Source organism: Canis aureus, chromosome 1, assembly GCF_053574225.1.
Source record: "Canis aureus isolate CA01 chromosome 1, VMU_Caureus_v.1.0, whole genome shotgun sequence".
In the NCBI taxonomy this organism is placed as follows: Eukaryota; Metazoa; Chordata; class Mammalia; order Carnivora; family Canidae; genus Canis; species Canis aureus.
Window position 1 is genome coordinate 54,911,618 of NC_135611.1, and position 14,991 is coordinate 54,926,608.

At 51.2% G+C, this 14,991-nt stretch overlaps 1 protein-coding gene across 7 annotated transcripts in view; it reads right to left on the reverse strand.

The window, feature by feature from the left end:
- The window catches only part of RPS6KA2 (ribosomal protein S6 kinase A2), a 344,859-nt gene that overhangs the window by 17,559 nt on the left and 312,309 nt on the right, over positions 1–14,991 (reverse strand). For all 7 annotated transcript variants that reach the window (XM_077899684.1, XM_077899685.1, XM_077899688.1 and 4 more), the window contains 3 exons: positions 12,542–12,672; positions 11,088–11,213; positions 751–840 (listed from right to left, as the gene is read on the reverse strand). In XM_077899684.1, the coding sequence (XP_077755810.1) occupies positions 751–840; positions 11,088–11,213; positions 12,542–12,672 (347 nt within the window). The remainder of the gene's footprint in view (positions 1–750; positions 841–11,087; positions 11,214–12,541; positions 12,673–14,991) is intronic.

Sequence of the window (14,991 nt, forward strand, 5' to 3'; positions counted from 1 at the left end):
GAGGTGCCCGAGACCCACGGGGGAAAGCTGGGTTCACTTGATGCACATTACCCTCGGCACTTGTTTCACATCCGTGTTGTGCTAGTATTTTGCAGTCCCCTTGCTCCAGAAATGACGGGGCCCAAGGGGAAGTCGAGGTGGCCTCAACATCTTGAGGTTTTGGGTTTGTGACACTGGAGTCATTCTGGAGTGTGAGGGTGAAGGTGGTGAGGTGAAAACTGTGTCCCCTGTGGCCCCAACACCACAGCCCCGTCCTCTGTGCCTCCGATGGGGTGGATTCCTGCTCCCGCCCCTCTCCCAGGCCGGGACCCCTCATTGCCCAGCAGAGAAGAAGGAAGCTGAGAGAAGCCCCACGGCCAGAGCCGGGATCTGGGGTCTCGGGTCTGACCCCGCCCCGTCTCATCCACTCCACGCTCTCCATTTCTTTAACGTTTAGGAATGGCACTGAAAAATAATTTAGAATTATCTGTTGGATTAGAATTTGCACCAGCGTTCTCTTCCTCCCTTATATTCTACATTATCTGACTTGGGAGGAGTGGGGGTGGTGCTGTCAGAGGGATGGGGGTGAGCAGTCCCACGACTCTGGTGATTTTGGGATGCACGTGGCCAGAGCCAGAGTTGGGGGGCCCTTGGGGGGCAGCCACCGTGGTGGAACCACGAAGAGAGCCTGCACCAGACCAACGCGAGCTTTGGTGCCAGGTGAAAAACGCGAAGCACAAACAGCATCGCTGCAGCGTGACGACCACTTACGTCTTTGAGGGTGATGATGTTTGGGTGCTGCCCGTACCTCAGGAGAATCTCGATCTCTTCCGAGGGGTCTCTTTTACTCTTATCGATTATCTGGAACAAGCAGAGCATGTGACTTGAGGCTTTGGGACGGTGTCAGCCAGCGCGGACCCCTCCCACCCCTCCTCCCCTCCAGCTCGTGCTCAAGCGGGACCCGGGACAGCGGCCTAGACGTTCACGGCAATCCTCTTGCCCAACTCTTGCATGAGAGAGACATTTATAAAAAGCAGGCATAAGCCTCAGCCGTGAATTCTAAGCTCTTACAGGGTTGGGTAGAGGAGGGTGGGTTTGAGGAGCTCACATAGGCACCACCAAATAACACAAGGTGCTCTCAGCCCCCACGGTGGGCTCGGAGTTGGTGGCCTGAGCTCTTTGGCCAAAATGAGCCTCCAGCTGCTGCTTGCATCTCTCCTTGCTCTGTGGCTACACACCAGCAACAGAGGGTGAGCAAGTGCAAGGTTCTCCCCCAAGAGACTCCACGGCTGGCAGGGATGCCGAGTCGACTGCTGGGCCTTAGGCACACAAACGTTCCCTCCCCTCGGCCACCCAGCGTCTGTATCCCACGTTGTAGGATGACACATAAAATCCTTCCACCCATGAAAACAGATGGTTTCCAATGACAGGATGAGGTGTCAGCGAAGAGAAGCCTACTTCGAGCAGGGGTCATCTGTTGGCTGCTATCTCTGGTTTACTTACGCCCTCGCTCCCATTTTTATGTGGACGGAACTGGTGGTGAGAGAGGACCCCGTCCAAGAGAATCCCAAGCACATGTGTTAGAAACAACACTCAGAATGGAAGTCCTTCATACTGTTCTTGAATATTAGTTTCCCCTGATTTAAAACTATTTGCTATTTGGAGAATGTGCAATCATTTGACTACCAGAGTAGGAAGGAGAATTGCTTTTACTTTCTCTCATGTCAAAGACTCTAAGCAGAGCTTTGCGTGAAACTCAGTCTTTTGTTTAGATGAACACAGAGAGTGCTTGGCAGCAACTGACTCACTGTTGGAACGCTGCCCCTGGACACCCCTCGTCCCTTCCCTCCGCTGTCAGGAAAGATCACCCTGGTGCCGGTGCCCACGCTCCTCTCCCCATCTCTCCAGCCGAGCTCCAATGACACCAGCGCCCCAAGACCACAAGCCCAGTGATGCGTGTTGTTAAACAAGCAAAAAGTAAAGCTCCTTTTCTTGACACATTTTTCTCCTTTTGCTGCATTTAACTCCAATAAAGTTCTCATGTGGGCACCAGGATTGCTTCTATTATTGAAATAAGCTAACGGATAATACATTGTTCTAAGGGAGAGCCTCTTAAAATTTTTTTTTAAAAAGATTTTGAGAGACAGAGAACACATGAACTGGGTGGGGAGGGGCAGAGGGAGAAGCAGAGTCCCCGCTGAGCAGGAAGCCTGACGCAGGACTCGATCCCAGGACCGGGGGCTCATGACCTGAGCCAAAGGCAGATGCTTAACTGACTGAGCCACCCAGATGCCCCTAAGGGAGAGCCTTTTTGAAGGCTTATTCAGCAGAGTGGGGGTTCCTTAATATTCTGCTTGGACTGAGTGCTGGTCAGTGGGGTTCTAGGACCACTTCTACTCCAATGGCCCATGGGATCGTTTAATCTCTCTGGGCTGTAACTGTCTCTTTGAAATTTGAGAAGGTTAAAATACATTAGTGGATTTAAAAAAATTAGTGGTAGATTCATTGTTTTTTTCAAATAAAATTTCATGATAAAAAAGGTGTATTTGTAGCACAAATCTGTTTTGTCACCCTCACAATGGAGGTGGAAGTGGGAAGCGTTTCCTCCATTGCCAGTGGCCCAGCAGGCAGTTACGGGGACACATGGAGTGGCTGCGCACACAGCACGTCCAACAGGAGCTGAACCATCCTCCTTCCTCCTGTGGTGTCTCCCTGTGGTCGAGCTGACCGGAAGCCAGAGAAAAGGCAAGGCAGGGTACTGTGATGAGGCCTCTGGGCACAGGGCACGGGGGAGGTGGGTGTACAGGGGCGTTGGGGGCACCCAGCCTGGCAGGGAAGTCCTCTGGTAGAGCCGCGGCTGGCACAGGTTCCTACAGCTGCCCCGCTGGCTTGCCACCCTCCCCCTGGTCTGGGCAGGACGGACAGGGGCCCACACAGCTGCACGCTCTGGGCAGACCCAGAGTTTGGATCCTGACCGTTGTCAGCAAGTGCTGGCTGCTTTTACCCACAAGTCTTTTTCTGGGAATTTTGTTTTCAAAAGGTAAGAAAAGTCCTCACAGAGATGCTGAGCCATGAGGCATGATTACTGGTCCCCGAGCCCAAGCTGGTCTGTACCATGGCCCAGACGGCAGGGCGCAGAGAGAGGTCCTGAGCAGAGTATTTAGACATGTCAAGGAATGAAGTTCCCCTCCGTGGGCTCAGTCTTCTGGGATTGCCATCGTTAGACTTGCTTCTAGATCAAGAAAGCACTGGTGGTGGATCAACTTCCTTATTCTGAGAAGAATACTGCATTGTATATAATCTTGCTGCAGCAACATAACCAGGAAAGAAATTCTCAGCAAACGTGTTTCTGAGCAAGGCTGGCTCTCTCCCATGCTGGTGCTCAGATGACCCTGGCGGGCCACAAAGAAGGAGTCAGGAGGAACGGCGTCTGTCCTTCTCACCAGCAGTGGTGGCAGACAGCAGGCAGGATGCTGCCCGGACTCAGCCCCCAACCACGGCCGGTCAACCAGCCTTCCACGGTGTCACTCTCCAGCCAGCTGCACATCTACGGGGCTCAGTGAGCACACCTGTGACACAAGGGATGGCACACAGACTGTCTCTGCACGTGAAGCATATAGATACAGACGCATCAGGTGCACTTCTTGTGTCGTTTCCCTTCCTTCCTTCCTTTTCTTTTTTTTCCCTTTCTTTCTCTTTCTCTCCCTTCCTTTTTATTTAATTATCTATGTGAGCTCTATGCCCAACGTGGGGTTTGAACTCACAACCCTGAGATCAAGAGCCTCATGCTCTACTGACTGAAGCCTCTCCTTTTGGAAGAAATTAAGATTTCTATGCTGATCAGTTTTCCTTCTAAAAATAAGCTCTATTCATCACAAACATTTGTCTCCATCCTATTGCATTTTTGGAGAACTTACCTACACATAAAAAAATGAGCACAGGAACGCTAATGCTATTGTGAACAGTCTGTTGAGAGCACAAGGCGGGCTCCATGTCAGGACAGCCTGCCCAGCTCCCGGAGGACGTGGGTCCGCCCCACGTCCTCCCTAGAATTAAGGACTGGGTGACACAGACTCTCATAGTTGTAAGGATCTTACTTCACTTTCACCTGAGTGTTTTGCTAAAGCAAACTAGAGTTCTTCTAATAACAGAACAAGATGCTCCTGAAGAGAAGGCTTGTAGGTCCCTCCAGGAGGAGCTGGCCGTGGCTCACGAGGGGCATCCATCCATCCCTCGAATGCACCTTCCAGCCCGCAGGACTTGGATGAAGAGGTGTCTGCTTGTCTGTCTGCAGATGACAAGGGCCAGCAGGAAACACTGACGCCCAAAGCACATTCGGCTTCAGACTCTTCAGCCACATGGTATTTTTGTGGCAGCTTCTGGTTCCTTGATCGGTAAAACACCTCAGTGGCCAGGTTGTGAGATCCCTGAGGACAGGTCTGTGTTCTCAACCACAACCTACCCGTGTGTCTGCTGCCGAAAGAGCGTTAATAACAAATGATGAAAAGGAATGAATGCAACTGGCCTAGTGAACAAGGGATTCTGTGCAGAATAAAATGTGTTCCATGGACAAGAAATGCTCTACCAACACCTGTGTTGTCAACGCTGACAATACAAAAGCCAAAGAAAGGCATGAAATGACTTGGAATGTGAAGGAAAGCTCCTGACTGATATTTCTCTCTTTTTATCACCCTGGTCCTTGACACCACCAAGTATCTCAGTGGGGGTGGACAGATGGGAAACAAGGTATGCAGTATGTCAGGTTAAACATGGGGGCCATGGAGTATGGGTGACAGGACAGGAGCCACAGGGGGTCGGGGTGCAGTGGGGAGGCCCGGACGGCGAGCAGGGACCCCTGGAGATGAGGTGGCCGGCTCTGGGTCTCGGGGAGGAAAGTTCTGGCCCAGGGAAGGCAAGCCTGTCACCCAGGTAGGAGCGTCAGGTGTTCTGGGAATAGCCTGGGGAGCTGAGTCCAGCTGGAGAGGGGGCTTGAGAGGGGGACAGGTAACAGGCCTTGCTGGTGGCTGCTGCCCGCCTAAACCCCCCGGCAGTGGGATGGAAGACCATAGGAGGGATCTTGAGCAGAGAGAGGAGACGGCATGTACGTTGTGAAGACTGGGTTTTGGCTGCCGTGTGGAAGAGGCTGAAGCAGGCAAAGGTGGGCCTGGGGGCTGCAGGGTGTCTTGGGGCCCCAAAGGCAGGATGTGGGCCCCAAAGACGTCGCATCCTAACACCTGGAGCTGACAGATAAGTTGCTGTGCTTCCAGGAGGAACCTGACTGAGTAACTGGAGACACTGGGATCACCTAGATTACCAGGTGGAATCAACCCTGTCACAAAGGCAGGCGAATGAGAGCCACCAGCCGGAGAACAGCAGGGAACACACAAGGAAAGGCCCCTTGGATCCAGGGTCACGGGGACCCCCACTTTCTCCAGTTCCACCTTTGCTGTAACGTTTAGGGAGCTTAGAGGCTCATTCAAACCACGCAATTTCCTTGCAGACCCTGTGACTTGGGCTTTACATTTACTACCGCCCCACCCCATCTGCCCTGGGTGGCTGTCTCATTCTCTCATGACCTGGGTGACCTCTCATGCTTCCCTGAATTCATGGAAGTGAGCTGGAGTGGAGGCTTCGGGCTTCGCCCCTTGGAAGTGAGAGGCAGCTCGCTTGGATGGACCTCAGCTGTGCCCCTTACAGGCTGCGTGTCCCTGCGTGAGCTGTTAGGCTGTCAGCCTCTGTGCCCTTGAGGGGGTGTCATCATGGTGTCGTGAACATCGGCTGGCTTAACCCACAGAGCGTCTCGGTTTCAGTGAGTTTGGCACACGGCGAGTGCCGTCCCTGTCATCATCATGGTCGTCCTAACAGAACTTGCGCTAAGTCTGAATTCTATCAGGCAGCCCCGTGGCTCAGCGGTTTGGCACGGCCTTCAGCCCAGGGTGTGATCCTGGAGACCCGGGATCGAGTCCCACGTTGGGCTCCCTGCATGGAGCCTGCTTCTCCCCCTGCCTGTGTCTCTGCCTCTCTCTCTCTCTCTGTGTCTTTCATAAATAAATAATCTTAAAAAAAATCTGAATTTTATCTAAGGCTTGCTGTTCCTGGTCTCATGAACTTCAGGTGTTGCTTCGTGACTGATGTTTGTGTTTCGAAACTGAGGATCCAGGTGGCAGGAGCGGTTCCTCGAGTGTGCGTGTTGGTTCTTTGTCCTGCAATCGGTACACACCCCAGTTGTTTGCAGACACCATCTGGAACTCCCTCTCGGTTGCACCTACGTGGGCTCCTGAGAAGTTGGGACATTGACGGACACAAGGCAGCTTCTCCACAGTGAATGAGCCCCGATATATTCCCATGGCTCTCCCCACAACACAGGGCCAGGAGCCCTTCCTTTTAGACAAATTGGCTTCCTAGGCTGTCTAGAACGCGAGCCGGATCATGCTGAGCCACAAAGACTCCAAAACATAAAAACCAGAGACCCTCTTCAGCAATTCGTGTAAGGTGCGTACAGCACCTTTGATAGAATGAGAGAACACTAATGATTTTTTTTTTCGATTCAAATAAACCTCTCCCCTTCACGTGCGGCTCAATCCAAGTTACCTTCTGCACATCACAAGTGATTCCCTGTTAACCTCAAATTAAAAGAAAGGTGCACTTGTGCCCGGCCATCTGTGCAGTTTTGTGTCACGTCATTTCAAAGTCCTGTACAAGCGCATCTCCTCTCCTCGCCTTCTGGGGCTGGCTGTGAACGTGAAGGTGAACTTGGATCGTGCATTGGACTGTTGAGCTGCGTGCCCCACGGAAACAGCCTGGGTGCTGAGAAAGTGGGGCACATCTGTTCCCCCATAATGTGCCTGACACAGAGGAGAGGAAGAGAGGACGTAAGGATTTTCCCATCTGCTCCATCAGCATGAGGCGGGTGCACCGGTGGGATGTCCTACGCCGTCAGCCCCAGGTGGTGCCCTCAAGCAGGATGAGGGGCAGCACCTGCCTGACCACCTGAGGCCAGGCTTTCCCACTGGGAGATGCTGGGCAATCCAGCCTTGTCTATCTCGGCAGGGAGGGAGGGACCGAGCCTCGGATTCAGACTCCAAACCGGCATGCACTGAGTCCCTACTGTGCGCATGCTGCGCTAAAGGTTTTGTTAAGTGGTTGCTAGACCTGGCCTCCCTAATCCTTTTTTATTTTTTTAAATTTCTTTCTTCATTCAGGAGAGTCACATAGAGAGAGGCAGAGACACAGGCAGAGGGAGAAGCAGGCTCCATGTAGGGAGCCCAATGTGGGACTCGATCCCAGGACTCCGGATCACGCCCTGAGCCAAAGGCAGATGCTCAACCACGGAGCCACCCAGGTGCCCCTGCTCTCACTCATTCTAAGAGCTGCACAGAAAAACGCAGCTGAGAATAAATGCAAAACCAACAATCTTGTTGACTGGGAATATACTTGGGTAGAGAGGTTGAAATATGGCCTTAAATGTATTTAAAGTGATGACAGAGTAATTACAGTGGCAAAATTAGGCACCTATAAGACGGAAAAATATGCTTAAAGCAAAACATGATATTTCTGGGAATGTGAGAACGACCATATCCCACCCGCGCTCCCAGGCTGGAGGCTGCAGGCCTGGTCTCTGCAGCGCTGGCAGTTCCTGCTCCGTCCGCCAGGGGTCCTGCCCTGCCCCTGAGTAGAGCTCTTCCAGATTGTCCCCCTGCTACTCGAAGCCTGCCAGATAGGCCACCCTCATCTCCCAAATATCAGTCTGCTGGAATTTATCTGCGTGAGATATTCGCCCCACATCCCCGAAGGAGGCTTTAGGTTGAAGGTCTCTATGACATCATGGGTTGGGTAACTGTGGAGGACGGTGGGAGGGAGCCGCCCGGTGCAGGACACTATAAGCAGCATCCTCGGCCTCTGTCCATCAGGCCCCGGTGGCACCTGCCATCCCAGTGTGAAAACCAGGATGTCGGGAGCAAAACCAGCCCCACTGATTACACCTGCCCCAGACAGAAGCCCCTGCCCTCTGGCTGCGTCCCACTGTTCTTCAAAGTTGCTGTTCATTACGTCGTACGTTTTTCTGCTCATTACGCAGAGGGGAGGTTTCTGAATCCCCTATGCAGTGGGGTGTGGGGGCCCCGACTGGCTCTGACTAGGCCGTGTCTCAAAATGAAACACACCCTTTTCCGTGCACGCGAGAACGTGCATGGCTGGGTCTGCCCCTGCTCGCGTGCTGGCGGGATGCTGGGGGCCAAGTTCGGCCGCCAAGGCTCAACAGGACGTCTGCGGAGCTGAGGTCCAACTGCACACCAAGCATCAGAGGCCATGCTCTCAGCGCTGCGCTGTTGCGAGGCCTACTCAGCTTTGCTGCTAAGTTCGTCCCTCAGTGGGGACACTGCTACTCATCCACCACTCAGCTGACCCACTAAGAGGCCACAGACTATTTCAATTATGTTCTACCCGGAAAATACTGAAAATGAGATGGAGGAGCGATCTGCAGGATGTGAAAACATTTTGGTAACAAATGGGCCCATCCTGAATGCGGAGCTCTTTGCCTTGAAATTCCTGCCACTTCCTTCACCCTTGAAGGGGATCCAAACCAAGAGCAATGACCGGACCGCTGTGATTCCAACCAGGAGCGCGCACGGGCTCCTGACCCAGCTCTGGGTCCCGGGGCCTGTGCGGCGGAGGGTCAACGCTCCTGCCTGCGTTTGGCGAATTTAAACACCTTCCAGACGACCCACTGTGGTCTCAGTGCTGATGAGGGAAATCCTGCAAGGTCCAGCAGCTCAGTTTGTCCAGGGAACTTCAAGGCTTGGAAAAAAAGCAAGGGGAGGGATGGAGCAGGACCTGGCTTTCTGCTGCACGAAGCTGCAGCTACGCATCTGGCTCGTGGGCCCTGGGGTGAGACGCCTCGGATGTTCCCAGCACGGTGTGGCCTCAACGAGAGACTTGGGGACCAAAGTAGAGACACGAAACAAAGCTGAATTCAGACGGTGTTTTTCTAGGAGAGCTGGATATGGGGACAGTACGGGGAAACACACCACTGCCTCTGTCAATGCAAGGTTTCTTTTCAGAGGCACAAAACATAGCTGATAAGCCTCACAGAGGCAGGCTGTTTTCTAGAAGGGCATCGTGGTCACTGAGCCAGCCGAACAATAGATGCATTTCTTCGTGCTCACTGGAAGCAGTGATTGTTTCTGGGATTGCTGCCGGTCACCCGATAAGCTGCCTAAAGGAATTCTGTGAGAAATGACCCAGGCAGAAAAAATTCTTGGAAGCCCACGCAGGCATATGGAGCATGTGTGACGTAGGTTCTGAAGCACAGATGAGATCCTCTCATCCAGGGCAGAGTGCAGGTGCACGCCCCACATCGGGCTCACCTGCCCACGGGAGCTGCACCTGAGCGGGGAAACAGGGGCGTCCACACACACACTCCGCTGGACTCTCCCAAGGAAGAGGAGAAATTAAACTCCTCATCACCCCACGCTTGGAAATACATGGAGCCGCACACACCCGGGCCACAGAGGTGACCGCTGGCGACACCATGCCGCACCTGCTATAGGACGCTGGGACCTGTCAGCGGTACGTGTGCACTCTGGACCCACTGCTCCCGGGAATCGTGCCGCACTCCTTTCTTCGGCTCCCGGTAACGTGCTCCTGACTCCTGGGCTCCTGGGCAGGTGGGGTGCCAGGAGTCTGTCCGTGCAATGCACAAACTGTTCCCCCGTATTTCAAACATTCTTTCTTGGTTGAGGAATTCAAGATACATTTGTTTTTTTTTTTTTACAGGTTTTTTTTCTTCTTTTTTTTTAAAAAGATTTTATTTATTTATTAATGAAAGACAGAAAAAGAGAGGCAGAGACACAGGCAGAGGGAGGATAAGCAGCCTCCCTGCAAGGAGCCCCATGTGGGACTCGATCTTGGGAATCCGGGATCACGCCCTGAGCCAAAGGCAGACGCTCAACCACTGAGCCACCCAGGTGTCCCTCAAGATACAATTGTCAAAGTCATCAATTTTCAACCCAAACTAGACCAAAGGGCCTAGGTTTTTTGTTTTGTTTTGTTTTATTTTTCCTGTTTTTGGCTGGTGTCTTTTTCTTTTTCTTTTTTTTTTTTTTTGACAGAGTGGAATATTTTCTCAGTGCAAGAAACACAGAGTGTGGGCTACCTGCGAAGGAAGGGGGTCATCTCCTGTAGGCAACATTTCGAACAATGTCTTCTGAGCTTAGGAAAATCATGATGGAAGGAATTGCTCCTTTTATACCACTGCCTGCTGGACAGGTTCCGTGTGTCCCCACGTATTTGGTGTAGGGCAGGTGCAGTACCACGAGCTGCAGACACGTTCAGGTCTGGTCATGATGACGCCACAGGCTGGACCTGGTGTCTCCAGGGTCCCGAGGTCAGTTCAGTGGGGAAGCAGTGGTGTTAGAGCATCTCTGGCTCTCTTGTGGAGAGAATGCACGGTGGACGCTTTTTACATAAGTTAGGTTATGCTTTTAGCCGGAAGCTTTAGCTTTCATCCACTTTTTACCAACCAGAAAACTCAAGAAACTGGTATTTGGGATTTCCAGATCAAATACCAAATCTAGCAACAATTACAGGGGCTAAAGGTAATATGTAGAGATCGGATTCTAGATAATCTTAGATAATTCTTACTATTTACTTTTCTCGATGGTTGAGAGTAAAAGTACCGGCCTTCTGCTTAAGTTTGCCCAGATGTTACCAGTTTATGCCTCTATTCCTTTCTTTGATTTAATTTTTGGTGACTGTAGCTTCCTCCTCTCCCCCCTCCTCTCCCCTCCTCCCTCAAACACTGTGCCCATACCCCAGTTGTATTTTCCAAAACCCTGGGCACCCAAAGCTTTTATTTGAGGGTATTCTGTATACAAAAGTGCTAAAGTTGGTCAGTACTTACATGTTGAATAAAACTGAAAATATTTATGATTTGCAAAATAAGTTTTGAATGGGTGACCTCATATCAAAGCAAAGCCAACTGTGTAGTGTTAGGGCTCGTGAGATGGTGCAGGGGGAGAGGCTGGCCAGCTCAGCCATGCCAGCTGGGGGCCGGGCAGTGGTGCATGGTGCCCGCCCACCGCACAGCCCACGTGCACACACAGTCTTACCTTCACGGCATACTCTGCCTCAGTAGCTTTGTGCACACAGCGCTTGCACACGGAGTAGGAGCCCACCCCGATGTCCTCTTTGATCTCATAGCCATCAGTGAAGTGGATGTTGTTTCCATGTAGCTGCTGCAGAGAGAGACCCAGGGCAGAGATTGCTGGCAGCGCTCTCTAAGGCAAAGACACAACCACAGGCACACAGGGGCAGCCAGGGAGGTTCCAGATGGTCACTCGAGGTCACTGAGGCCAGGGGTTAATGGAATCATGAAGGTCATGCTGCTGGTCAGCAATGATTCCAGATCTAAATCCCCACTGCCCTCATCTCTCCAGTATGAGCTTAACTTTTTAGACCACAATACTCAGTGTCAGCTGACTGGCCACATTTCCCCCCAAGGATCCAAGAGGATGTGAATCCAGAGCCAGGAGCACAGAAGCCCCTGTGGATAACGGGTGTGTGGTTCTGACACTCGAGGCCAGAGTGGTGTCTGGGTGTCAACATCTAATGGGAACTCACACCCCGGGGTGTCGCAGTCACAGCCCACGTCTGCCCATATGCACAAGCCTCCCCTCTCTGTACTGAGCACAGACAAAAAGCCACTAATATCAGTATACACCATCACAGCAAGTGTCCCCATTGGAAATTGTCAGTTCCCAGAGGGCCCTGGAGAGAGAAATAGGGAAATCTAACGCTCTCTAATTTTCCCTGACATTGTCCTTAAATAAAACATAATCACAATTTCTTTTTAGAATTCTCTAAAAGAGAATTAGAGTATCTGGTTACTTAAAATGTGGAAAACTCCTTCTAAAAAATTTCCTCCTGGGATCCCTGGGTGGCGCAGCGGTTTGGCGCCTGCCTTTGGCCCAGGGCGCGATCCTGGAAACCCGGGATCGAATCCCACGTCGGGCTCCCGGTGCATGGAGCCTGCTTCTCCCTCTGCCTGTGTCTCTGCCTCTCTCTCTCTCTCTGTGTGACTATCATAAAAAAAAAATAAAAAAAAAAAAAAAAAAAAAGGTCTGCAGGGTGGAGAAAAACCTTGCTTTCCTTAAAAAAATAAAAAAAAATAAAAATAAAAAATATCCTCCGAATTGATCCCCCAAACAGCACATTTCACAACAGGGAAGTGGCACCCGCAAACCGAACCACTCTCCTAGGGTGCCAGTCCTATCCATACCGTGACCCCTGCAGGGCTCCAGCCACAGGCCGACCCCGGGGACATTCTGATCAGAACTCTTCTCCCTTTGTTAGGATGACTGTGGCGCAGGGGTGAGAGCCACAGCTCAGATCACCTTGGGACTCGGTAACACCCAGGAGGCTGGGAAGAGTTGGTGGCAGAAAGTACACGTGGCACCAGCACCCCGGCACCCAGGCTGACTCTCAGTCCACGTGCGACACGGGTGCAAGCATCTCTCCACCCACACCTGCTGGAGGCGGGGGCAGCCGTGCAGGACGGGGTTACCTGCACGATGGGATGGACCGTGGCTTTGTGCAGATCTTGTTGCGAGGGCTCCTGGACCAGACTTGAGGCCACAAAACTGAATCCTCTAAACAGATGATGTGCATTGGCGCTGGGGGGGACACCGGGTGAGTCTGCAGGTAACAACGAGAGCATTCAACCTTCCAGGAGGGGCCTACTATTTTGCATTCTCCAATCTCTTTTGCTTAATTTATGACACCATACAGCTTGGGTTGTGCTAGGGAGTAACTGAAGTGCTAAGGACACAGAGAAATCATTCTCTCCACATTTATGCATTAATAAGAGGTAGAATTTTCTAAGCATATGAGCTCAGCGCATGGTCATGTTAAAGGGTAGCTATAGCAAGGTGATTCTGAAACAGTGGCTAATCCACATCCTGTAGGTTAGATTTCTGGATGCGGAGTAGGAACATCTTGTGGTAGGCTTATGGTCTTTTTTTTTTTTTAAACTTAAGCCAACAGGAAAGCTAGTTTGGTCACGCACAAACCAGCTGCCTACTGGATTGCACGGATTGATGAGAGATGCCAGACCAAGATGTAAAAACCCCTCAAACATACTAGTCAGAAACTAGTCATGAGATCATCAAAGTTTTAAATTTTCTTTTATCCAGCTCATGTGCCTTTATTTATTTATTTATTTATTTATTTATTTATTTATTTATTTTTGCATTTTAAATACTGTACCCAAAACCAGCATCCCCTGGATGATTCTAAAGCACGCTAAGTTCTACTTATGCCGTCTATGGTTCAGGCACACCAGCCACGCCAACCAAACGTTAGGGGTGATGACTTCCACAAGGACCCATCTGAACTTGCGCTGATTGCCCTGAGCCTGCCCGCCAGCTCTGCGGGTCCCTGCAGGGAGAGGCAGCCTTGGCGATAGAAGGTGATAGAAGGTACGGCTGTGTACTTCGTGCCCCACCGCCAGTTCAGAGACAAAGCTTGTTTGATCTGCAAATTCTCCACTTACTAACAAAAGTGCATCAGTGCAAGGTAAACGAGCTGTTCTTCCCCCAAAGCAACACACTCTTCAGCAGCTGTAAATGAGCCTCTTGAGCTATATGCTCTGCCTTTACCATTTGCAGGGCTCTGGCTAATTCTCTGGGATGAGCTCAAAGTCTTAAATCTAAAGCCCTAAGCGCCCTGGGGGTTGAAGATCATTCAACGTGGATGTATCGGTTGTGCTCTGTAGAGACCTCCAGGGCAGCAGGTGGTAGCATGGGGGCTTTCAGGAGCAGAAAGACCTCAAAGCTGCAATTCTGTGCAAGTGAAAGGCAGAGAGTGGGAAGCAAGCCGGGGAGCCGGAGCCCCGGGTCTGGAGCAGCTTGGCGCCCGCCGCGCTTCCGTCTCTGCTGTCTGGAGGCACATGGTTTTCAGATTCTAAAAACTACTCTGTGCTGCAGCCTTCTGGGTTTTAATGAAGCTTCTCCAGTCTAGCATGGTGGGAATTTATTTCCCAGCGCCAACCGCCTAACTTAAAGGGAATAAAGTGGATTCTCTGTTCCAAGTTTCTCCACATAGTATATTGTATTTGACCATCTCTGTTTCACGATTATCCATAAAAATCATAGAAAGTTTCAGATTCAAAAGTTAAGAAGAATCCCCATAGACAAGGGATTTCTTCCTTTTTTTTCTTTTCCACGTAACACCATTATGTAACAGATACGTCACTGTGTGGACTGGATCATGTTCCCCCAAAATTTATAGTTTGAAGCCCTAACCTTCCATGTGACTGTCTTTGGAGATGGGGTCTTTCGGGAAGTAATTAAGGTGAAATGAGGTCATGAGATCTGCTCCAAGAGCACTGGTGTCCTTATAAGAAGAGAGAGCGAGCAGGGATCTCTCTTTTCCTCCTCGTGGGCAGAATGAAGCCGGGTGAGGACACACAGAAGGTGGCCGTCTGCAAGCCACGAAGAAAACTCTCACCAGGAATCAAAATAAATGTCTGTTGATCGAAGTGGCCATCAGGGCAGCCTGGGCAGACCAAGACAATCAACATACCTCAAAAAAATTAATATTAACTCATTAATGTCACAAAATGAGAACTTCTAGAGGGACGGATGAGCTCTGACTCTTCAAGTCAAGAGTGACTGTTGATCTTCATGAAAGCTAAGTATACGTGTCGTGTGCTGTGGGGACGTCCAGTAGCTGACACAACTTTTCTGACAGGTGTGTGGGGTTTGCATGAATAAGATCTACGGTTCACACAGCTATGGGCTTTGCCTTCCTCCTCCCACAGAACCCTCTTGATACATGAGAGATTTTCATTGTCTTGAGGTTCTCTTCTGTGCCTGCCTGAAAGAAGCGGTCCCTGGATTGGCAGCTCAGAACGAGAGGCAGCAGGTGAGGGGGACTCTACGGAACTCCTAGATAATTTCCAAACCAGATGCTGCTGGGGTGGCAGCAAGGGTGGAGAGATGACTGAGAACTGGT